A 26,598-nucleotide genomic window follows, 5' to 3' on the forward strand; every position below is an offset into this window, starting at 1 on the left:
AAATATATTCTGCAACCCTGTCTCCTCGTTGGCTACAAATTTCAACCCTCCGCATACATGCCTTCCCCTTCACCCGCTCGTAAAATCACGCGTTCTCGGTAGCATCGAGGAGGACTTCTCAGGACCGAAAAGAACTGAGGATTCGAATGGTCTCTGGAAAAGTACGTCGCAGAACTGATTAGGACTTACCAGGTCCATCTAGGTCTGGAGAGATCTTGAAAGACCTGTGTACGTCCAATCAGAACCAAATCCTCGACTCGGGGAACTCCCCCGGCGAAATACTGGTAGCGCACCAGATTTTATCCGTATCTTTTTTCTTCGTGCATGTGATGAAGTTTATCTTTAATTGTTCGCTAATGAATTCATGGAATTTATCTTTTTTTCTGTTAAACGTAGGTGTTTTTGAGCCCTATCCATCGAGATAACCCTGTCGAGATAATCTGGCGAAGCTTTTTTCAAAGTTTTTTTGGACGGAATGACCGTAATTTGTCTTCACGATGTTCGTAAACGGCGTTTGACGGAGACGAAGTGCCGATTCTTTGGAATTTCATAACCATTTTTGCCCAAATGCGACGATTCAATGTCACTTTCATGAGAATTACTATTGTATATCTTCCATGAAATTTCAAAAAATTTCTAACAGTGTGGTTCGACGATTACGGAAGCTAGTTCAGTTTCACACACATGCGGACATACGTTAATCACCACCATCATACTGACGACGCATTCCATAAAAATTCACATAAAAGAAGATCGTTCAAATCTCTCACGTCTAACCTGTTTATCATTTCCCATTCAAAGCACCTCCTTTGATTCTCCGAATAATTTAAATTATCAAACGTGTGCACCCAATTATCGTACTCATTACGGCTACAAACGAGCCGACATATTGCACGTGTGAATAAACCAAAAACAAAAAGCTAAAACCTTGGTGAAATTTTTCAACTTCCCGTGATTAGAATAATGCAACATGCCATTGGGATAACGTTCCGTAACACATTTAAATGGAAGTGAGAGAGAAAATAAAGAGCAAACACTGGAATGCAAATGTCGAGTTGAGGAGAGACGAGTACACGAGAATGAGTCACACGCGATTGGACACACGACGTTTCGCCGATACAGGCTACGAGTTTGAACTCGAGCATTAATGTATCTTCTTTTTTATTATTCACATCCTTGAGGTACAAAAGTATTCCTAATTAGTCTCGAGGATGATGGGCTTCCTGTCGTGTGCTCTCATTTCCTTCTTCAGTGTTTTTCTCTTTTCTTACTTTTTGTGATGTTTATTATTCCGCAATGGGGAATATGATAATTCGCAGACGCCATAGGTGTTCCCCTGTGATCATTGGTCCTTAAAAAATTGAAATAAAAGTACAACCGCGTTGTTGAGTACAGAAAGTCGATTGTCGGCCGTCTGTTTGTTTCATCCTGGTGAACAAGACTTTCAAGGAAAAGACCAACTTTTTTAACTCGTGAAAAAATGTTTTTTTGCGAAATATACTATTTTGCGTCAATTACGTATTCATTTTGCAAATTCATAGTGGTGTCAGTTATTATTATAATTATTATAATTATCAGGATCGTATAGCTAGATAAGCAGATGAACCGAAAAAATCAGGCGCACAGAAAATAATTTGGAGTGACTTTCGACTCTGAGTCCACACCAAAAAGAGTGAAAACAAGTCCACACTGATTTCCGGTGTGCATGCACAGAGTATATTTATTCAAGAGTTGAGTAATGAATGAAGTGAAAATTTATACCGTCATAGTATCAACATGGTAATCTATACAGTTTGGCGTGAAAATTAAAAGTCCACTCCACATTAAAATTTGAGTCAGGGTCTAGGGTGAATTGAACTCCCAAAAAGAGTTGATTTCAAAACCGAAATTTTTTACTCTCCACACCAGAAACATTACACTAAAAAAAAAATTATTTTTGTCAAATATCCATTTACTTGAGAAGAGTATTTATTTTTTCAATACCATATTTCTTCAGTCAAGTCATTCCCAGACAATCCTCATTAGGTTTCAATTATGTCAATTATATTGCTCTAGAAGATGATCATGTTACGACCTTGAGTGAACTCCCTCAATAATTATCAACATTAAAAAATTAATCTAAATTCGTCCCTCTAAAAAATAAGAAATTTAGGAAAAATAAATAATCATAGAGGAGGAGGTTATGTGATATTAGGAGGAGGTCATGTGCAAAATTGTCATCCTCTAAAGCAACATTGTTATAATTGAAACCTAGTCGGGCTCGCCTGGGAATGACTCGATTGCAGAAATACAATTTTGAAAAAAGAAATGCTTCTCTCAAGTAAATGAATATTTGGCAAAAATATTTTTTTTCTTGGAGTAATTCATGAATTCTTCGTAAAAAAAGAATCTTTTTGTCATGGAATCATTTTCTTGGGAAAAGAATTTACTTTTTTAGGAGCGCATGAACACCCTTTTATTATTTTTGAATTTTTGCAAATTTGAGATTTTCTCACGTAGAATAATTTACAATAACTGTAAATGTTAATAATTGTCAACGGAGTTCATTCGGGGTCATATGTAGCATAATCATCCCATAATTCAACATAATTATAATATTTGGAGATGGACTTGGATCACCTGGGAATGACTGGCTTGGAGAAATAAGCTCCTGAAAAAATAAAATCTTGTCCCAAGAAAATAATTCCTTGGCAAAAGTATTTTTTTCTCAATGCAAAAACTCGAGATATCGTTGATAATCAGTTTTCGTGATTATTTTTCCTCATTCAAAAATTTAATGAATGGAACACAAAAGTGCAATTACCCTAAAATAATTCTCACATTCCCCTCCGATATATGCACAACGATTTTTCATCCATAGGGGTATCATCAATACCATAGGCACTGTTACCCTGAAAATTTATTCGTGTACCATGATCTTTAACGAGTCTGTAACATCCCGGATCGCAACTGCAATCAGTGTCGATTGGACCCAGGCGTTTGTTACGTCCTAGGCGTTAGCGGGTTTTTCATTTAACGAGCGAGTCAAATGCGCGTGCCTCACTACATTTGTCTAAATGCATACACACACCTCTGGCCAATGAAACATTAAACCCGAGAGAAAATAAAATGTTGCAAAAATAGTGAATACTCGATGGTGTTTGTTGCAGATTAGAATAGGTCAGAAAGTCACACATTGTGTTAATGATACACCCACGTGCCTTCGTAATTATGGACAATCAAAGCGTGAGATAAATCCAGAACAATCCTATGAATCTCACAATCCTTAATCCACTTAAATTATCTAGCGGTAGAATGATAAAGAACCGGAGATTGAATAAGCCGAGAATTTCATGAAAGTTATTTTTGCTCATATTTTTGCTCATATGTTTCAAACCACTAGGATTAGCGAAAAAAGTTCGAAGAAATTCTTGCAGGAAGTTTAATAGGATACTGAAAAAGTCTTTGACATTTTTATCGGAGTTTATTATCCCGAGTCGAATAATTGGACCTGACAAATTCTACTTAGGTCTTTCCGTTCAGAACTAGATAGGTCTTGGGAAGCCTCTTCCCAAGTGCTTCCGAGACCTTTCTACCTCTGGTTATGTCCCATTTCAGCACTTATTAGGTGTAAGCAGGACTTGTATTCAGACTTTCCAAATCCTTGCCGGTCCCCGTAATTCTATGGGCCTATATTAAATCTGCGTTCATATCCCTGTTTACTCATGCGTTATTGAAATAAAAAATGCAATTATTGTTTTTTTTTTAATCACGAAAATCGACATTTCACGACACGGTGGAGGAGAGATGCATGTAGGTGGAGGCTTGACATTTTTACCCAACAAGGGGAGAAGGTAGCAGAATCTATTCTAGCCACTCTTGTGACTACGCTTGCATGCATTATCCAAATAAAAAATGAAAGTGTTAACAAATCTGACCATTGTTCCAAGTAAAAACCCGAAAATCTGACCCTTTGGCTGGGGCAAAAAAAAACGGTTTCTCAGTTTTCACTTTTTCCACATAGTCTTGACAGTTCTGACTAGCCCGGCGCTTAAATAGTTGGAATCAACGTTCACCCGGCTAAAAAATTCGATTTTGGCGAAAAATCCAAGATCTGACACTTCAATTTCAGAATCCACATTGACAACACCTCATCAACATTTCACCACTAATCCACCTCACGCCTTCCTCCTCACCCCCCTCATCGCAAAACTCCATCTGGCGTAAAACAAAAACTTAGCAGAATTGAAAAATCTGTGAAAGCATGAAAGCTAGAAAGTTAAAAGTATTCAAACCATGTAGAACTCATTACGTGCAATCCCTAGGGCGTAGCCCGAGATCCACCAGTGTATGTGGTAACCGGCAGCTGCAGTGCAAAATCCCGTCCACACATACCTACATCCAATATACGTATGTAATACACTTTGAGATTTACAGACAAAGACAGATACTTAGTTCCAACTTGTACATATTCGCATTATGCATGGAAATCTCTTGCCACCGCGCCTTCTACCTTTCGCCTTTGGCCATACTCTCTTCTTATTGCTGATGCTTAATAACCAGCAATCATTAATGCTCAGCATTATTTTCCTTTTCATAAAAAAAAATATATATGAATTGCGTAGACGCCCTCATATCAGTAGCTAAATGCATAAATTAATTAATTCAATTATTTTATATTCAGGATATCCAAGCAATTCGACAATTTTCTTTTGTTGAAATCGTTTGCAACATTTACACACAGAAAAACCTAAACGTAAATTACGTTTTGATAAAAACGCTCCCCGAACGTGAACGGGGAACATGTTCCCCGTAAACGTTTCTCAAACGTTTCTCAAACGTTCGTCGTACGTTTTATGAGCAAACGTTCCCCGCTCGGGAACGTATCCCGAGCGGGGAACGTAAATTTCTCCTGTAAATTGAAAAAGGGAATTGCTATTAATCCATTCGGAAGCTTACTACGAATGGAATTGGTAGAAATAAACAATTAAAATACAAATAACAGAAAGTAACAGTCACACGCCTTCTGCAATATAGGAGCGGTCAACTGCTTGTTTTTATTTGTTTTTAGAGTCTTCTCGTGGGTGAATTATCAATTTGAACATAAATTTCATAAGAGCTCGTGTATCAGGAAAAATTACTTTATTTATTTCTGCCGAGACTATTGCGATTAATAGTTTTTCAACGTTAGAAAAGTTAGTTTTATATGTTTTCTTTTCAGAATTTTCCTTGACAATGAAAAAAAAAAAATACATTTACGAACAATTTACCGACACTGGCTGAACATCCTCAAGTCTTGAATCGGGTACACTGAGAAAAAAAAGATTGTTGATAGGTACGTCTTCCCTTGTATCAAAAAACTCATGGCTCGAAAATTAACAAGAAAAAAATATCTTGCACTGAGAAAGAAAAAACTTTCCTCAAGAGATTTTGCAATTGGTCCAAAGACAGAGATAATTATTTATGACAAGAAAGTGATTCAGACATCGGCATAATCACAAATTTTAAATACAGTTACATTTTGAATAAATCAATTGTTAATATTACTCAATAATTTTTAAACTACTAAATAAATTATCAATTAAATATTCAAATTCCGATCATGAGAATTCACACTTTTCCGATCGGATCACTCATCATCTTCTCTACTGAGGAATTCTTGTTTCGATTGCACGATGAACACTTTCATTATCAATTCAAGGGTATGGATAACTGATCTGAAGTGTTGTGCTCTTTATGCAAGACTTTATGTAATTAAAGTCTCGCACAAAATTAACCTAAACTACATGAATTTATGGGGAGGACATAATTTCTCGTCTTGAGAACGCTTAAAAATTCTGTCGGGACAAGGAAATCTCAACCCATTCGAAAACTTTTTTCTTTCATCCTGCGAACGAAAATATTTATCAGTAGATTTCACGATTTTTTAAATTGACAAGAGAATCTTTTCTTGTATCAAGTAAACTTCCTTTGTCAAAAGTAGTGTTCTCTCCCAGTGTACTGGAAATTAGTGTCGGCGCGGTGTCGATTCCATCTTATGAGTCATGTAATTTGAATATCGCAATCCAGTACAGGTTTTTAACATGGGGAAAATATGATATTTTTTAGGAATGTCCTACCTGGGTAATTGGATTTTTCTCAACCTTACCTCACGCAATTCCATTAAAAGAATTTGTGACCAGAAATATCTGAACCTATAATTTGATGAAAATTGAGGAAACCCCTAATGTTGGTGGTAAAGATTGGAGACATTGGGAATGTTAAAATTATCTCTGAGTGTTTACATATTTTCTTATTCAAACGAGTTTTTAACGTAAATGAGTAATGTGATTATTCCCTGGAAGTCAACCAGAAGTGATAAGGCGTTTGGAACTCATTGGTAACATGAATTAGCGAGTGCCAGTGAGAGGCTGAGGGGTTTGGTTCGTTTCACTGATAAGAATTAAAACGAGAGACCCACATGGTCTTGAGCATTGCGTGTTGACGGTTGGGGGGGAGGGGGGGGGTGTAGCGTCTCGCTACACACACACCAACGCGTAACACACGCGCGGATACGACAGCGCTGAGAGACGACTGGACATCGGTGACATCATCGCGCTCTGTCACGCGCCCAGTATAAAATACCTCTCGCTCGCACCTATTGTCATGCGTATCCAAATTCCCGTCTTACGCGATTTAAGATAGTCAGTAGAGTCTAACACTGACCTCCGATCAGATCACTTTGATTATTCTTTCTCTTTTGTATATATATTCTAAACGTCTTGATTAAACTGTAATTCAAATACTAATTACATTTGTTAGTGAATTGTTACATCCCTCAACAACCTCAATTCCTACAGGGGGAGGGGGGGGGTGAACGAGGAGGCGGAGGGAAAACTGGGACTTCCAGTGCTACGCCGTGTTAACGCGTCCGATGCTTGAGACACTGGTGATAATCGAGTATCGGTTTTGGTTAAATGGAAGATCAATTTATGCGGTTAGATTGAAACAAAATGAAACTAAAGAGATCTTCGAATTATCGGGGTGTTTCATATATATAAAGGTTGTTTGAGATGATTTGTTATTGTCGAGTTAGTGAAGAGGTAGAGAAGTGGAGATAATGACAGGGGTGGATGTGAAGTGGAGATATGTGCGTTTGCATATTACTTTACGACCGCAAGTTTTTCTATGGAAAATGTACCATATTTCAATCCTTTGTCACATCTACAATTTTATTAGGGGGTGTGTACTATTTTCTCGAAGTTTTTTGACCGAAATAATTGATGGTTATAAAATTTAAATATTTGAGTAGAATATTTCCGCTCGTTCATAATGACGTGGGCTCCTTCTGTTATCCTGAGGGTTGTTGATGAATTTTGCATCGAAAGAGTTCATATGGTTTGTAGTCGACAAAGTTATCAGTACACTGTAAAAAAATTGGTGTTAAATTGACACCAACCGGTGTGCCAATGAGCTCACATCGTTTTTTGTGTGGAGTTGCGGTGTTAAAATTGCACCGCACCATAGGACATGGTATATAAATCTGGGGGTAATTCAACACCAATCGGTGTCCCAGGAAGTCCACACCGGATTTTTCCCTGTGTACATTTTCGGATGTCTCCAATATTTCGAAAATAATAAATCAATACGGGCATGTCGAGCCCATCTGACCGGATGATAATCAGAAGGCGCAATATCTGAGAAATACGCCGGGTGTGGCAGAACCCCCACTCAAGCTCCGTAATTGTTCTTTGCGTCGCTGGAGAAAAATAAAATCAAGCATTGGCATGTGACAGACTAATTGGTCTAAATGTCAGGAAATGGTTCACGAAGCGGGAGGGAAATGTGTACGTTGCGCCCGCCGGGGCGAAAAACTATATTTCGTACTATATAAGGATATCCAAGTAGTTCGGGAAATTTTTTCGGGGGGAAATCCTCTTCCGAGTTTATAGAACAGCCCAAGAGTATTATTAGGCGCAATATCAACCTTATTTTCTGTTTTTTTTTTAGAGAAAAGGATTTTTGAAAGATGAAATTTAACGCATTGCGTTCATAAGAGCTGTATACTCCAACCTTCAATCCAATAGTTCATAGGCTTAGGCCATTCATTTGGAAATCTGATGACAGTGATTACTGATTTTACGTGATTTCATGGAGATTTCCATGATTTCATACAATCATTGATTTCATGTAATTGCTTGGGATTTTTGGTGATTTAGCGATTTCCGACGAGCTCAAGTGATTTCAAATTTTCGATTTGACCTATTTCGTGGCGGAGGGGAGAATGGAGTAGAAGGGAATGTTGATAGAACCCGGAGGGAAAGAAATGCATCATGTTAATGCAAGGAGGCTCAAGCATGAGAGTTATAAGGGGGGTAAATGTAGGAATGAAACCATCAACGTGAAGCCGTGAGAATCAAATATATATATTTTTCATTCATTCGATTAAATATCCATTACTACCGCAGTTAAAACATCCAACGTCGTATGAGAGATGATTTTTTTCACCGATTCGTTTTTTTTTGTGAGAAATAATACACGTAAATGGGCATACGTAGAACAATACCCCACAAATAAGTCGAAAAAGTTTCGTTCTCTTTTATGTATTACGATTTTATGATTTTATGAGATTTTACAGATTGCAAGTGATTTCAGTAGAAATCTCCTGAAATTGATGAAATCCCAGGATTTCACTGATTTCACTTGATTTCATACGATTTCAGTCCTGAGGGACACAATGATTTCACAAATGAATGGGTCATCGGCTGTTTCCTTCTCCTTCCTAGGTGCACACACTATTTTCTATCATTTGTTCCCGGTGGCTTGGCGCATAGCAGTGGGTAAGTTCTTTGCCTCACATGCGAAAGGTTCCGAGTTTAAATCCCGGCCGGGTAGAAGGTGCGATCTAACCAATTAAAGTCTTGATCATCATCGCAGTATAGCCTAACCGGGTCGAAGCGATGTAAAATAACGATAAAAAAACTATTTTTCATCATAACTGTATGGTAAAGCCTTGGTGCATAACCTACTATTTTCTGGATGTGGATCAACCTTGTCTTCGGCTCAGAGGCCGAATGAAAAACCCCATGGCACTCACCTTGAAATACACTATCTGACTGTATTTCCCCCATAGCAACAAAGAACGAATAATTTCTTGAATATTCCGCAATTAATTTAAGCAAAATCGCGAATCATCCTCCCGTATAAATAAACCCAAGAACTCATCCAAACTGAAGAACGAAACCAAGTACACCAGTCTTGGTGGACAGATTTACATGCAATGAAGGTAGAGAAGAGTGACGAGAAATTAATGTTGGCAAGCAGGATGCTATGGCTCCTGGCAACCCGCTGGTATCCTCTCGTTTCCACCTACTATTCATTTGCTTCACCATGAAAAACCCGCTAATTCAACGTTCAAGGTGTTCATGGTGCATTTCCTTTCTTCAAAAGAATAAAAAGAGAAAAATAATAAAAACGTGTAGCAAAGGAAAAATAAATCATTCTCGCTCGAGCTTATATTCACGGCCTTCATCCACTTATTTTAGTTTCTTTACTTCAGTTACTCTCTTGATATCAACTTTACATCAGGTCTGACGGTTTATTCACTTATTCTCATTTACTTCATTTCGTTGATCACCCAAAATTGAATAAAGCGACTCCAAAATTTGAAGCATGATATCCAAAGATATTCCGGGAATTCTGATTTTCAAAAAATTAATTAATGACGATAGATAGTGGTCAACCATATCTACATTTAAGGAAAAAAGATTTTATTCTACCGAATCATTAAGTAAGAAGAAGAAAAATTTATTTACATACATGCCATATTTTTTTGTAGCGAAGCTACTTATATTTATTTCGCATTATTTCAATCTATTGTATTCGAGCTCGCCTTAGCAGCCGAATACCTTATTACGTCTCTTGCGACAATTCGTAATAATTCGGACATCTTCGATCGGAGGATTAATACCGTTGTCGCGGGAGCACACTCTCGTTCCAGCTCTCCTGGTGTAAACCAAAGTTTCGTTTGCTGTGAATAAATTCTAATACGATATATAATAATTCCGAGTGTTATACCTTACAAAACTCTTCGATCCTTACCCAATATCCCACATTTTTTCCCACTTTTTTTCACCTATAACACAGTATAAACGTTTAAAATCGTCTGTATAATACCCAGAGACTTTCAAATTTCACCACGGTCTCCTCGCAAAAAAGCACCTAAAGAGGAACGCTCAGTGCGTTCGAAACATTGTGCCTTTTCAACTACATCGCGGAGTTTTTTTTCTTTTCTCATTCCTCTTATTTATTCCTGCAAATAACCGAAATATCACCCAGAATTATGATGAGCATCTATATCATAACGGTCGGGAACTTAATTCTCATAACTCAGTGAAACCTTCGTTTGATAAAAATTTGAGCTATCTATAAAAAATTTCAGCCCTCAAATTTGTTACAGTATATTACCTCAACAGATATTTGCAAAATAATCGTGATGAAATTGTTGGGTTATTTTACCCTTTCAAAAGAAAATGTAAAAACGTGGACCCACACTGAGAGAAAAACGAACAAGTACTCAAACAAGTTTTTTTGGACCAACAAATTCGTCAGTTGAAAATTAACAAAAAAATAATTGTTTGGCTCGAATTGTAAATTTTCAAAGATGAATAATTGCGACGGTGCATTTTCAGGATAAAACTATCTTTTATAGATAGAAGTTCATCAAGAAATACGTTGTCCCTAAGTTACAAGATCGCTGTCATACGATTATTATCATTTCATGTAAGAATTTTTGTGTCTGTGATTGTTGAATAGCCGAAACTACAAACTACTATCCCTTGTTTCACATAAAACGAGCATTTGCCGGGAGCAAAATACGTATGGGAGCAACTAATATGCAGAACTAATGAAGCAGAAGTGCTAGAAATTACATTTCTTGCTTTCACAGAGAATACATTTTTTTTTTAAACTAAATTTGCTTTTGCAAGAAGAATTTTCAATCTCGGCGCACGCATCGTATGTTTGCCACCAAAAAATCCTTTTTTGATAATTCTTACCAAACGATTTTTTGACACAAGTATGACTCGTTTCAGAACTCTGCTGTTTTTCTCTCAGTGTAAGCAGCAATGGATCATCCTCATTGCGGTGGAAATTATTTACTCCGACTTCAAATTTATATTGTCAATTAATTTTCATCCATTATTGTTTGCATATTACTTCATTGACGTTATCTACTCATTCATTTTTTAAATTTTACATTGAGATGCAAAAATACGGGAACTCCATTCCTCTTGTAACGATCGCTCATAAACTGTCATGTAAATCGGTAGCCGTGTGGAGTGCATGCGAATCATCTTTCAGCGATCGGTAAACATCAGTAGTACCAGTGGTGAACTTCGTGAATATTCATAAACGATAATTTGTAGGTTGAATCCTCTTTCTATTTAAATGGCTGTGGCGTGCTTGCTTCAACTTTGGTTGTAACTGCTTCACGTTGTAGCTTCGCTCAGATATTTCCGCACCATCGAGTTCGGCTTTTCGTTTTGATCAATTGCTTTTTGAATTATGCGTTCAAAGTACATGGTTCCACGGGTCGTTGGACGAGGTTGTTGAACGTTGGAAGGTTTCATAATTTACGGGAATATTGTGGATACATGGAAATCGCTGAAGTGGATGCGAGAGAATATTTTAACTTTCCGACCCAAAGGGAGCAAGTTATTTTCGAATTAAATCTGCAGGGAAGTGTTAAACGGTGATAAGGTATTTTTTCATTCTGTTGGTTACGGAATTGTCTTGATGATGAGTGATTCTAGGAGGAGGCGGCATAAATTTCTTTTGCAGGCGGAAATCCCATAGCAAAAACTTTCTCTAAAATTTCCCCCTAACTCTATTAGATGTTAAAATATCTGTAATTTTATCAGTAATTACACTGTTAGAAAATTACGCATGGAATTTCATGTGAAAATGCTTGAAATTTTCAACAACGACAAAATTACATGAAAATTCTTCATTGACGAATCAGTTAATTTTTTGGATATTTAAGTAATTCTCGATTTTCAGGTCCATACGGCACTGAAAAACCTTGAAAATTATGAAAATTCAGGCAATAACTTCTCTGAATTGTCAATCTACTGAAAATTGAATTGTATGCGATTGTCAATTTTCACGAATTGATTCCAATCAACTTAAATAATAACGTAATGAATCATATAAAAGCTACCAAATTGTCAGGCACGCGGAGCGCACCTTCGACCTCCTGCGAGAACAGAGAGAAAATATATATATGAGAATCAAGCAAATTATTTCAACTATTTTCAGTTTACATTCCATTTTAATGATGCAACAAATTTTATTCAAATCGTGCAAAACTCTTGATCACATGCAAATATCATTTGCCTCCCATTATTTCTGTTTTAGGAGTTCTGCAGTGAAAAAGGACACTCCCCGATCAGACGCTGATGGTTGGGAGTTTACATCAGGTAACTTCGGGAAGCTCCAGAAGCCCCAAAAATCCCCAGCCCACACGACTCTCCCACCGAGATTCTTCAAACTGCTCTTAATCCTCGTTTTCATCCTTTCTCTTTTTTACAATCTCCTCAACACCCCTCTGTGCCTTTATCTCCAGGAAGCTCACAATCAACTGCTTCTCTATAAACCTCCAGGCTGGATAAGATACTTATGGCCCCACTGAATATGTAGGGACCCGAAGAAACGTGAATACAAAAAAAACGATACAGATAAGACAATAATTAAGTGCGAGCAGGAGAAAGGTTAATTGAGAAATGCGACGGTTGTTTATCCTGTTATATCCAGTGTTACTGTGTCGTTTTGTAGTTTAAATAGAGACGGAGTTCAATGAGTTGTTAAGAGTCTCTTTCGAACTGTCTTAATCACCGTTATTGGCGACGGGAGACATCGATTAATTGCTGTGATTAGAAACGCCTGTGATAGACAGCAGATTAATAACTTGAAAATTTAACAAATCACAACAAACAAATTGACTCTTTTTTTTCTCTTAATTTTTTATGATTCGGATTTTTCTTACATTTTTTACGGCGAAAATCACTCAACCGATTTCTTGAGCTGATCATTTAGTATAATTTAGGAGGATCTCATAATGTTCGATGTTGACTGAATTTATGTGTTCTGACTTTTTGTTTGTAGAGTGAGATACAAAACAGCTGAGACAATGTATTAATTTCTTAAGAAAATGACAAAACATTAAGAAAATTTCGCCAGCTTCCTTCAATTCTGAGGAATTCAGCGGAATTGAAACTCTGGCAGTTAGCGACATATTTAAAAAAATTAATACAAAATTTGGCACTCTTTTCATGAAGTTATATTGAATTTTTAGTAGAAATCTGTGTCAATTCTATTCTGTTTCATGGGATTTTATTTTCATATGAACCCAACAGCAAAAGCCTATTTGCAGGATCAAATTTATGTTTTCACCGAAACGGTCAAGTTAACGAATGAGACTATAATCACAAGACAAATATTTTTCTATATGAATTATTCTCTTGAAATGTTTTTTGTAGGAATTGCTGGGCATGAATCTCCTTTTTTTTATTCAGCAAATTCATGGCCGACAATTCTTATAGGAAAATCCTGACAGAATAAATTAGATGAAAGAATCATCATCTCTTAACTTGTTTCAGTAAAAAATATGTATTTACAATCGAATGACAAAGTTGCATGATTCCTAATGGAAATCGATGCAAAAAACGAATATTATTTTTTTTATAGAGTTTCAATAGAATTCCAACAGAATTCTATTGAAACACTGTTTACGGACATTTTGAAGAAAAATTATTTTTGCCACTGCTGCTACGTTCACCTCGTGCTGAAAAGTGCTTTTTCGTCTACGAGTGAGCAAAAAGTAAACGAAAAGTCTTTTTGTTTAATTGTAAACGAAAAAGGCGCAGTTCGGCCACTCGCTGAACGTAACATCACTGTCAAAAAATATTGTTCGATACATGTGAGACAGGAATTTCCAGCTCGTGTGATTGGCAGCCCTCGGCATCGCCAACTTCACACTCGTGAATATTCCGTCTCACTTGTATCGAAATATACTAGTTCGTCACTCGGCTGAAAACAACTTTTCTGACTCGTGTGATTTTATTCCTCGGATTCGCTTCGGTCTGCCATCCTTACACTCGTCAGAAAAGTTTTTTTTAGCCTTGTGACGAAATAGCTATTTTCGCCACAAGGCCGAGAAATACTTTACTGATGCGTGTGAAGGTTGCAAGCTTAGGCCAAGCCGAGAAATGCAATGACACGAGTCACAAAAGTTGTTTTCGGCCGAATGACAAACATAAATTTTCTTTGCAAAGTCCGTAAATGGCGTTTGACGGACACGAAGTGTCTGTAAAACGATGCTTTACACACAGTGTAATAAAACCACCTATTTCGTCACTGTGACGAAGAAAATTTCTCTGGTGAATATGTGGTTGCACGATGACGAGCCAACGGCAAGTCCTACGTGCATATTCGCCAGAAATTTTTTTTTCGTCCCAGTGATGAAGCATATTTTTTGTTACGTCGTTCGTGATCGACTTTTTAGCGGGCATAGCGTGCGTGAAACGAGACTTCACGAAGTGAGTGACAAAAAAAATTTAATATTCGGAAATTTTTGTCTAGGGACCCTCTGCGATTTGTCAAATACCACAAGAAACTAAAAATGTGACTATTTTTTCGAGTGAAATAATGTGGAAAGTCCCATAATCCAAGAAAAAAGAATTGAAATTAAAACCTTTATTTCTTATATTTGCAATTAGACGAAAATAAATCGTCACATTAGCTTTTCAGTCTGACCTTTCTCGTTTTACAAAGCGACGTAGCCGATTAACGATTACCACGAAACGAAAGCAAACTCGCATTTTTATTTTCTCTTCTTCCTTTTTTTCATCACATGTAAACTTAAATAAATTTGACAGTTCTTCTTGAGTAACCCGTGCCGCATTATTCTAACATTCTCACGTGATACAAAAACCCGAGGCCCATAAAACTAGCTATTCACGACTAATAAATTTCGTGGGTTATGACATAAGTGCATAAACCAGTGTTTTCAATTTTGATGTGCAGGCAAACGAAGACGGAAGCGTGGTAAGGGTGCGGTCACGGAAAACGAGAAGGACGCAGAGCCAGGTGGAGAGAAACCATTCGACGAGGCCTCTTGGGAGTAACACTGAAACACAAGACAAATTGAAAACAAAAATCATCAACAACTGAATGATTATTAGATACTCTCAATTTCAATGATTAATAAAAGTGGACTCAACTCGAACGTACAAATTTTTTTACTTATACCACAAGTACGATGAATTGTCTAATTACCATGGAAAAAGTGCAAGCAACATCTGAGTTTTGAAACTGAACTGAGTGAATCTCTCAGCACTAGAGATGTGAGTGACAAAAATTACCTGTCAAATGACCGTCAAGGACCACTGTCATATCGATAATTACCACGCCGAAAATCTGACCATATGGTCAGAGAAAAAAATGGCGATTGGCCATAAGCATGAAATGACCGAATAAATTTTGACCGTCAATTTCCATCTATATAGATGAAATTGTTGAAAATTTTCAGCTGAAATTTCCAGTACATTTTTCGGAATTTGCTATCACGTTCAAGTTCTACTGAAATTTCAAGGAATTTTGTCATTGAAAATTCCGAATTTTGGGAAAAAATTCATGAGAACTGCAAAATTTAGTTTAATTATTCCCTGAAAATTAATAGAAAACCCGAAAATTCTGATAAACTTATTCTTGAATTTTCAATTATTTGATAATTACTAAGATAATTAGATGATTGAGACCAGGAGTTGCATTCATCGAGCTGTTTTACCTGGTAGGCGGAAACAATGGACCAAGAAAAAATAGCCCACTCACCCAAAACGTGCTAAAACTCACCCAACTTAAAAATTTCCCTTGGTTTATTTTTTTCCCTTGGTCTATTTTTTCCATGGTCCATTTTTTCCGGGATTCGTTTTACCTGGACCTCATTCAATGATCAGAAGAATAAGAAGTAGAATGAGAAAGTTTTGTAATACTTCTGATAAAGCAAATATTTGTTTTCGATGGTTTCGAACCTCAATAAATTTAATATTCAGATATTTACCTAGCTTTATATTACCTATCCATTGATATGTTTACAGTTTTTGTTTTGTTCAGAGCCTTCTACTCGTCCAGTTGTCCAATCTGCCCTCAGTATCGCCGTGTTTCCTCAAGCGTTTACACGGTTTTACCTTTTAACATGGAGAATATTATTTGATTGATGAGCTGAAGTATAATCCAGCATGCTAATTCATCGAGTTTTTATCAATTGATAATTAGTGGAGAACAAGTTTATTAGACAACTGTTGCGAGAATTCGATTTTGTAATTGATTAATGTTGAGTTGTAACGATTGTGCCGAAATGTTGAGACGAGTTTTGGAGCGTCAGAACGAACGTCGCAGGGCGCTGCAGGATGAGGTGATCGAGGGATCAAGTACTCCACGGCGTGGAAGCTTTATAGATCTCCCTAGGATGCGGTTGATGGATAAACAGGCGAAAGCCGTGAGTTTCTTGAGTTTATGCAATTATTGTTGAAGATCGTTGGACATTTTTGGGATTTCTAAGGGCATTGCGTTTATTTGGATGGCAAGGCACATGCCGCATAGAAACCCCATCTCTGCCTCAACTTTTTGATGAATTTTTGATCATTGAAAACTGGAAAGAATTGAAGGAAGTTAAACAATGTTAGTCACTTTTTTTGGGTGCCAGGACATTTTGGGAGGGGAATAATGCGAGGGGCTACTCATTTTCGAAATCTCAGCGCCACTCTGACATGAAATCACTCCAAAATCACTCTGAAATCACGTGAAATCACCGAAATCGGGAACAATGGCGTTCGTAACTTTTGGGCGACCAACGATGTGTTAAAGTAATGTTTAATTCAGTAGCGAAGTGGTAAAACGGTACAAGTGAATTTTGACTATTGAACAGTTTTCAATGAATATCTCGGAATCTAAGGGAGATAGCAAAATTTGTGTTATAACCTTTTTTGTAGAGCCGATTGGCAACTACAACAAATGTAATTATGAAAATTTCGCTATCTCCCTTAGATTCCGAAATATTCCTCAAAAATTCAGCTGAATTGATTTTTTGATCTTCTATATTGATGTCATTTATCATAATAATGAGTTTATTTTCGACTGAAAATGTGACGAATTTGACAAAGATTGTCGCAATTTACACATAACTCCAATAGTGCCCAAGTGGTTCCTTTTCATTTGGACGCCCACAAATAATAGTTTATAAAGTTCGAAGCCTTTCTCTGCTTTTTTTATGGAATAACTGCAAGTTTCCATAAAAGCTTATTAGAAAATTTGATGCATTTTTAATCCTAAAATCCTGTTTTTTTATATATTTTAAAAAGATAATTTTTACAAAAAAAATGATTCTCTGAAAAATTCAACCATCATTTTCTCTCCCCACTTATCTACAAATTATTTTCCCTCTCGAATCGATCAGTTTTCTATGGAATATACACTGTAATAATAATATTGCTGTGGGGATGGAAAAGTGTGCGGTAACGAGCGATCGTAAAGGAAGCGTGAGGGAACGTAGATGGGCGGAGAATGGGTAAAAAACATCCAAAGAGAGTAACAACAACAACAATAAAACAACATCGATATAAAAATATTTTCCACCTATCTCATTTCCTTTCAAAGCGCCTCACCGGGTGATACAAATCGAGTAATAAATAATAACAATAAACAGAGTCGATAGACAAGGCGCAGTGTGTGGTTGTATACTTTCTATCTACAATAGAAGCTGTTGGGGGGCGATAAACTATCGTCCAGTTTAAACGACCGGGCGAGTTGAATCGGCCTCGGATGATTGTTTATCGGTCAATTACAAGTCGATCTACCGTAGTATTCAACGATGGCTATTTGACTCATGCGTGACGCTGCATCCCTGCTATATTTTTAATCTTCTATCCGTCGAACAATATCATTGAAAAATGTAAAGTAATTTCTTTCCATTCGTTCATATTCATGAAGTAGTTTACATGGAATATCCAATGGATTAATAGCTAGGGAAATTTTTGTTCTCTTTTGCTCTTTGGTGCATCAGGTTTCGATGTATTCAAGAAATACGTCGGGTTAAACGGATTCTCGTAATGAGTTTCTAACCAGAAATTTGTCGTTTTTCAAGATCATGTCATCAAAATGCTGATTTTTTATTATTTTCATCAATTTGGTACATTGATTTCGAGTTTATTTAAAGGGTAAAATTGAATGAGAGAATTAATTTGAAGAAATAAATTAGACTGGTTCACAAGAGCCGGAGTGATCCTTTCAATTTGTTTTCATAATTGTAAAGTTTATTTCTGTATATTCATCGGGTTGTTTGAGTGACATATTTGGTAGAATGGAGGATGTGGTCTCGCCTTTGGTACGTCATCACATTCGTCAGATAATACTTTTATCGCCGTGTGACATAAAAGACTTTCCATTTACTTTTCGGATACGAGTAAACGAAAAAGTACTTTTCAGTACGAGGTGAACGTTGCAGCAGTGTCTAGTGATGCTGCGAGACATTTCACGAGACATCACGAGATGAAACTTTGGAGAGATGGTCTCGGTCTCAATGAACATGGAAATCTTTGCTCTCGTCCCAGTCTTGAAATACGCAGTATCGACTCCTCTCGTGATGATTCCACGTCAATTTATCTCATCTCGGTTCTCAGTTCTTCACATTTTTTATATGCAGAAAACCGAGACGAGACAAACCGAGACAAAAACTGAGATTTTGTATTAAAAAATACGAAAAACTTGAGATCCAGATGAGATAAATTAACTCAGTCATCACGAGAGGAGTCGATCCTGTATATTTCGATACGAGTGCGGAATAGTATATTATGTCATCAGGCGATAAAAGTATTATCTGGCGAATGTGGCATTATAATCACATTCGCCAGATAATGCTTTTATCTCCGTGTGGCATACGATATTTTATGTCGTTGGGCCCGAAAACCGCGATCTAACCGAGCGAAGCGAAGTTCGAATCGCAGTTTTTTCGGGCCTAATGACATAAAAGTGTTTTCGTCACTCGGCCCGATAAACGGCGCTTACTCGGGCTCTGTCGAGAGGGGGTAAAGAGAGTTTACCGCGGCACTTGAATAATCGGTGCTCCAAGGAGGGTAAATGAGACGCTCGGTGCTCCAAGGAGGGTAAATCTCACTTACCCATCCTAGGAGCGATAAAGTGGGCGTCACCATGTGCCCTGACGTTCCCCCCACTTGGGCATGCGCTCTGCGTTCGGGTAAACGTATAGTCGGATGAGCTGTACAGCGCCTCTAGCGGCCTTCTCTACAACTTAACCCACTAGTGGTAGCCATGTTGTTGTGTGTCATTGAGAAGATTTATCATTAGAAAAAAGTCACTCTCCGAGTTTTTGTTCAATTTAAAGTTGATATTTTTGTTCAAAAAACAACAATTTCTAAAATATCAGTATTTATAACGTCGACTTCTGTTCTTAATAAAAGAAGAAAAATTGAACAGCTGAGTATCTTCTTTTATCTTTGATATCTGTTCTTATTTTCTATTTTTTATGCAATTTTCTTTTCACAGGTCCAAAATTACCGTCATCAACCTACTGTTTTTGGATATTTTGGCGGACTTTACTAGTTATTTATTTTCGCATCAACTGATATTGATTTTATTTCGATTTATTTTTTTCTATTGCTTTTATTTTTTTCTTCAGGGGGACTTCGTCCCCCTGGACCCCCTCCCGCGCCCACACCCGCGTCGGGCCTTCGTGACGAAAAATAGTATATGCCATTCGGGCGATAGCGTTGGTTTGTGAGTCGTGTGGAGTTTGCAACACTCGGCATGGCAAGCGTCCGACTCGGATCGCCTTCGGCGATCCTCGTCTCCTGCTTGCCACGCCTCTTGCTGCAACTCCACACTCCTCACAAACCGCCGCTTATCGCCCTCATGACATAATGTACTATTTCGTCCGTGGGAACTTTATAGCACGAGCCAAGGGTGAGTGATTTAATTCCAAGAGTCAAAAAACACTTTTTCGATTAGTATCGAACGATATTTTTCATTACAATGTGTGGAAAAGGAACATTTCACTTAAATTTAAAAAGTTACTTTTTCGCAGAGCGTGATGAAAATACTATTACATTACTAGGCCTGATAAACCTCGTTTCGCACGCCTAGGTGGAGGGTTTCGGGCCCGTAGCATAAAATAAATGGCCTTCGGCTCGGATTATAAACTTACATTCCGCAACAAATACTTTATGAGCCTAATGATGAAATCTAGTATTTCCCCAAACTATCGCACACAGAGAATTGCTCCTGCGGACTTCGAAAGCTGAAATTTCTTTTTTCAAGCCAGCATCATAAAAACCTCAATTTCCTCAATCAATAAATCCCGAACATAAAGACAAGAAGTTCTAATAGACTCTCCATAATTACCCGATTATAAAATGCCAGTTCTACTTAATAATTGCCTTCTCCCCGAGCCCCACGATGTTTCCAAACGCGTCTACAGTACAACACCAAGGCCTTCATACTTTACTCGAGATTAATCCCGATGAATTACTGTTTTAAACGCGATAGTAAGCAGTAAAGGTTTCACTCTATCCCCAAGCATGACGAGAAAGAAGAGAGGGGGAAGGGGGAGATGTACTGCATATTCCAGGCACAAATATACATGTATACACAATTTCAAACTTCAACTAAACTCGTACCTGTGTGTTGCATATAATCGATGAATCTGCGATAAGATTGAGCGCAAAGTTGAGGTGGGGTTTGGTGAGACCCCGAAGGGAAACTCAATTAAATCGAATTGCATCGATGCGATGACTCGCGAATTTCACGCCGAGAATTCGATCTGACTAGAATACACTCTTTCCACTCGCAATCAATTTTTTAATCTCAATTTTTTTTACTTCTCATTATTTTTCTCTTATTTTCCATTGCATTTGAAGGGAATTTCTTATTTCCTCTTTCCATATTGGATACATATATATAATATAAAGTTTTAATCAATGCGCACGTCATGAAAATATAATAAATCCATTTGCTCCGGAATATATGTATTATCCACTGATCGAATCCTTAATTGCAAATTATTTATTAAAAAAAGAAGGTGGCTCGGGGGTAATGAGAGGAAAAAAAATGAGAGAGGACTGCTGAGGTGTGTTCAGGGTCTTTCACGCTTATCGGGACGTCTTTCCAGCAGGCTCGTTAACGGCGCCTCGTAATTGTGCTGGAATGCTACAATGTTTCTTGGTTTATGGTTATTATTTGGTTTGGGAAATAGAACCCGGGGCGGTGGGAGTGGGTTCATCGTGTTGCTGGGATAATTTTCGATTTAATTTGCTACATGATATTGATCTCTTTTCATCCATTAGTTTTCAAGATGTTTTTATTAATTTAATTTTTAGTGATTGAAAATGTCTTGAAAACTGTTGGGCTCCATGAGCTTTCCACCTGAAATGTCCTGTTCTTTCTGATAGTCCACTAATTTTTTTCCATTAATGCATTACAGTTTGTTTTCATCACGCTGTGCGAAAAAGTAATATTCTATTTTTATTTCTTTCTTTGTTTGTTTATAAATGTTTTCAATAGTTTCACTTTCCCCGAATGTGTTCAATGTTATCAATCCCTATCCACTCGCATGCTGGATAGCAAAAGCATAATTGGGAATTATGAAAAAGAAAATTCACTCTAAGAACATCTGACCCTTAAAGCTCTTCCATTGTAAAAATACCTACCTGAATCGAATGTTGTACCTGATCGTTACAAAATTCGACCCTCAAAATGTACGACCCTCTATTTGGGTCTCTCACAGTATTAAGCACTCCCATAATATAAAGCAAAAAAGTACATAATTCTATGGTAGATGGCTTCTTAAATCATACAGATTCGAAAATCCTTGATAGAATGACAGTCACAACGTCATCTGAATTTTCGATGTTGTAAATTTGAATTCAACATCAACTGAAAGCGTTCACAAAATTTCTCATTCATCTTGAAAATTAAAGAAACTTTTTTCATGTTAAACAATCATTGATTTTTCAATGAAAGCATGAATTTCCCAACTCATTGTGGAAATTAAATATCACGTACACTTCAATTTTTAATGAATCGAGAATTCAGAAAAGTTCCCTTCCAAAATTTTCAATGTTTTTCAGTGCCGTATGGACGGAAAATCGAGAATTATTTGAATATTCAAGAAATTGACTGATTCGTCAATGAAGAAATATACAGAAAATACATGTAACTTTGTCGTTGTTAGAAATTTCAGGTTTTTTCACTCGAAATTTCAAGAGTAATGTTTGAACAGGGCAATAGAATTTTTCATAGCCGGTGGATTGGGACTTTTTCCAGTATCAGCACTTGAGTTTCTCTCTGTATACCAGTGTTGTAATTCCTGTATTGTTTATATGACCATTATTAAAAAAGGATATTTGACGACTTTCAAAATTAGATGAGAACAGAAGCCTGAAGATCATCAAAGTTTTTCCTTGATAGACGACAAAATAAAACTGTCTGCCGCCTTTCCTCTAAATTGTGGAAATTTTAACCTGAAATTCACCTCTGTTCAATGAGACGTCGTGAAAATTTCAATTTCCAAAGCACGTATTAAACCTAAAGTATAAAAAAATACTCATTACCTTGTCTGATGACTTGTGGATGCTGCTGGAGTCAACTTGGGACTTAGCAGGCCAGTAGGATTTTCCCAACAGCCACCACAGGACCACTAAGGCCCAAATCAACACCCAGCACGCCAAGAAACTCGTTCTCACCTCGAAAACCAATTTTCACACTCCAGGGAATATTCAGCATTAATCCACTCTCCACACACTGCACATTATTATAAACATATTTTTTATTCATTTAACTCTCGAAGCTATTTTCTGTACATAATGTGACCATGCTGGACTCAGATTCACATTGGAGATAGCCACCAAAGAAACTGGTCGACTCCAGTTGGCACGATTATGGTACGGTATCGTTTGCGATTATCAGAAGGAGAGTTTCAGGATATTTCCAACGTCGTATATACACTCCATGGATATTTTATTGCGCGTGACACAAAACGCACTTACGAGTCTCTCAGACTTAGTATCAAAACCCCTTCTGATTCAAGTATTGCATCTGTATGGTTGGGTGAGTGTATGGGAGGAAACGATGGTACTCTTAGGACTAAATTCTCTATACCAATGACATAAACATAAATGTTAGCGGGGCTATATCTCTATGGAGGGCGATAACGTACTTCTGAGGTATAATAAAGAGGTTACAGGTTTATTCAGAAGTGTCGTGGGTAAATCCTTGCTCGATAACTTGAGGGATAAGCCGGAAAATTGAGAAGAGTGGAGGGATATCAACGACTGTAGATGGTGTTTATTTCTTATGTGAAGATATGGTCGCGATTTTAATGACTTCTTTTTTGGGAGATTATTACTTTTTATGGCCTACGTAAGTTGTGTGGATGCAGTCAACATAAATTAAGTGTGAAGTTTGGTGTGACAAAATGAGTTCATTTGAGATTAGAAGAGAATGAATGAGTTTATGATGAATGCCTTTGAGTCAAACTGAGAAAAAAATTACTTTTGCCGAGGAATCATTTTCTTGGCAGAAGAATTCATTTTTTTAAGAACGTATTTCTCCAGGCCAGTCATTCCCATGTGGTCCATGTTCATCTCCAAATGTTACAATTATGTTGAATTATGGAAATATAGGATAGAAAATCAGTAATTCAATGGCATAAGAATTATGAAATTACGATAATAATTTTTTTAATAGCGAGCATTAGAATTCTTCAATGATTTACCCAATAACATCATGGTAGGGTCCGGCCATGCCGCCATGATTGAAAATGGTGATGGTACGACAATGATGGCGATATTTACTGCGAGGATTTTAGCGACATTATGCGTGATAGTTTGAGCAATGTTCATTGCAGCCATGAACCGATAATTTTATCAACATAAAGAGCGATATTAACCATCATATCAAATCCCACTGACAACTGTGTCATCGTGAAAAATTTTAATGTTCACCATTTGAAAGTATTATCGGAATTTAGTCATTTTTGTACCATTGAATTCCCGATTCTTTATTCTATATCTGCCTGAAATTTGTAAACAAGAGGCTGACGTCACCCTGTATGACCTTGAATGAACATAATTGTTTTTCAATTTTTTCAAAGTTGAGATTTTCTTAGGTGAAATAATTTGGAATAATTCTAAATGTTAATAATTGTCAATGGAGTTCATTGAAGGTCATATTTAGCATAATCATCCCATAATTTAGCATAATTGTAATATTTAGAGATGGACTTGGACCATCTGGGTGTGACTGGCCGAGAGAAATGCGCTCCTAAAAAAATAAATTCTTCCAAGAAAATAATTCCTTGGCAAAAAAAAATTTGTTTCTCAGTGTAAGGTAGATGGAAAAATATTAGATAGATAATAAAAACTGCTTTCAACCATTTTTTGATAAGAAAGGTAACGCTTTATTGGATCCATGTCTGATCAAAAAGGTAAGATGCGATCTTTCTGATCAGTACCGGATCCGATAGGGACTCAGTCGGGATTTGGCTGATCAAAATAGATTGCAATTCGCTCCGCCATATTAGATCCAGATACGCTGTTCAGAATTTTACCGGATTCGGATGCGAAAATCTAATCAAGAAATTCTGACCGCTATTAGATCTAAAGCTGATTTAGACCCAGGCCAACTAAGCGTACTTTCCACTTGGGAAAACTTCCTCTTTTCACTTTATCATATGGATAAACTGTAATATGATATTTTATACTGTCATATTTAGAGGGGAAATCAGTATTGACAATTACGTAACTTTCGGAGCACTAGGAGGTTCCTACTGTACGAGTGCAAAACGAGCGCGTCTTGGCGGAGTGGGCATGTAGAAGGTAAGACGAAGAGGAATTTATTATTCTCTCGCGTTCAAAATATTTTTTTAATAACTTTTTTATTTTGATCCCACATATTTCAAGGCTTTTTTTATGTTTCTACCTTGTCTTGTGGGTAATTGGAAAATAATTAATATGGATAGAAAAAGTGAAAACGTTGTGCAGTTCAAGGTACAAGTTGGCGGCTGTTGTCCCATAGCGAAATGTATCATCACAACTCCATTCGTATTTGTCGTGCTTACCCCTCTCCGATTCCTAATCGCGACTTTGTCGCTATTCCAAATTGCGCACGCAGAATTCCTATTTTTCAGGATTTTTTAAATTAACCCTTCTAAACAATGCTCGTAGGCCACTTGGATTATTTTTTTATGTTCTTCCGTGAAAGCTCCACCCAACTATGAAGTTTCAGGAAAATGGCGACTTTTTTCTATTTTTAATATTTTTTCCGTAGACCCATAAGAGCCTGTGTTGAAGTAAATTTTTTAGAAAAAATCCTGTGTTTCACCCATTCTCCTAGGCTATCTGGGATTTTGCATAGGGATTTGAAAAAAATCATCTATTTCTTAACTTTTTTCGATCCCCCTTGACCGCGCTATAAAATCGCCGAAACAATTCATGTCATTTTGCTTTTGAATATTCATGTTCCATTGAAAATTCAATCAAGTGTTGAAATTTCCGTCTCACTGCCACCGAAAACTCATGAATTTTCTGGAATTCTACCTAAAACTTGAAATTGCATAACCATTTTGCCCCTAAATCGAATTCAATGTCACTCTCATGAGAATTATTACAATATTTTCAGCTATAATACCCCAAGACCTTCAAAATTATCGGGTATTTCCCGAATGTTTTGTTGCATAGCAACGAGAGGGATCAGTTTTGCATTAAAGTCGTTGATATGCAGGAAAACTTGAGGGAAATATCCGATGAATTTTGAAGGTCGAGGGGTATTCGGAGGGCAATTTCTTCAATTCTGATTTTGGCCGATCAGGGTGCAGAGTTCGGGGTTACGGGACACATTTCACTAAAATGTGAGGAATATCTGTCAAATTCGTAGAAAACAATTGACAGGCTACAGGGAAATTATCAGTCTGATAATGTCCCTGTAGCCGGGGAAATTATCAGTGTGAAACGCGTCACGTGACTGTGAATACTGCACTCTGATTGGTCAAAATCAGAATTGAGGAAATTGTCCATGGAATTTCGAAAAATTTTCAACAGTGTATGTTCCAATACGGAATCTTAACTATTCGCAATTTCTCCTCGCCATTCCACCGTCAATGGTACAAAATTCTATTACACCTCACACTCACCGTCAAAACAAAGCAAAAAAACAAATAAACCTCCGTAAGAATCCTATAAATCGAAATTTATCCTCTCATCTCCTCATGTAAATCCCAAATGATCATTCAATGCCATCAGAAGCCCCTCACCCACTCTCCCTCATCTGAGAAAATTAGCTGATAAATAATCATTTATGGGCAATGAATTATTCGCGCTTCTAATTGACAGGTTTTACGGATCAATTTGTGAGGGGTTGTTGCTGCCGGGGGCGGAGTCGACAATCGTTTTTGGCATGAAAACCGGTAGCTTAACGTTTGGGTGGGGCAGCTTCAGGAACTTTAGAAAAAGAATGTTAAAAAAGTGGATAAAAGAGGCTAATAAGGAGGTGAAAGCGGGGGGGGGGGATGAG

At 37.2% G+C, this 26,598-nt stretch overlaps 2 protein-coding genes across 2 annotated transcripts in view; both read left to right on the top strand.

The window, feature by feature from the left end:
- The window catches only part of LOC107036528 (poly(A)-specific ribonuclease PARN), a 35,192-nt gene extending 19,536 nt beyond the window's left edge, over window positions 1–15,656 (top strand). The window contains exons 9-10 of the mRNA XM_015254556.1: window positions 12,376–12,437; window positions 15,043–15,656. Of these exons, the coding sequence (XP_015110042.1) occupies window positions 12,376–12,437; window positions 15,043–15,143 (163 nt within the window). The 3' untranslated portion in view covers window positions 15,144–15,656. The remainder of the gene's footprint in view (window positions 1–12,375; window positions 12,438–15,042) is intronic.
- Window positions 15,657–16,183: 527 nt separating this feature from the next.
- Window positions 16,184–26,598, top strand: part of LOC107036409 (protein cortex) — a 110,904-nt gene continuing 100,489 nt past the window's right edge. The window contains exon 1 of the mRNA XM_015254354.1: window positions 16,184–16,516. Within this exon, the coding sequence (XP_015109840.1) occupies window positions 16,349–16,516 (168 nt within the window). The 5' untranslated portion in view covers window positions 16,184–16,348. The remainder of the gene's footprint in view (window positions 16,517–26,598) is intronic.

This window comes from Diachasma alloeum, unplaced genomic scaffold (genome assembly GCF_001412515.2).
Source record: "Diachasma alloeum isolate Michigan unplaced genomic scaffold, Dall2.0 Dall_scaffold_00209, whole genome shotgun sequence".
In the NCBI taxonomy this organism is placed as follows: Eukaryota; Metazoa; Arthropoda; class Insecta; order Hymenoptera; family Braconidae; genus Diachasma; species Diachasma alloeum.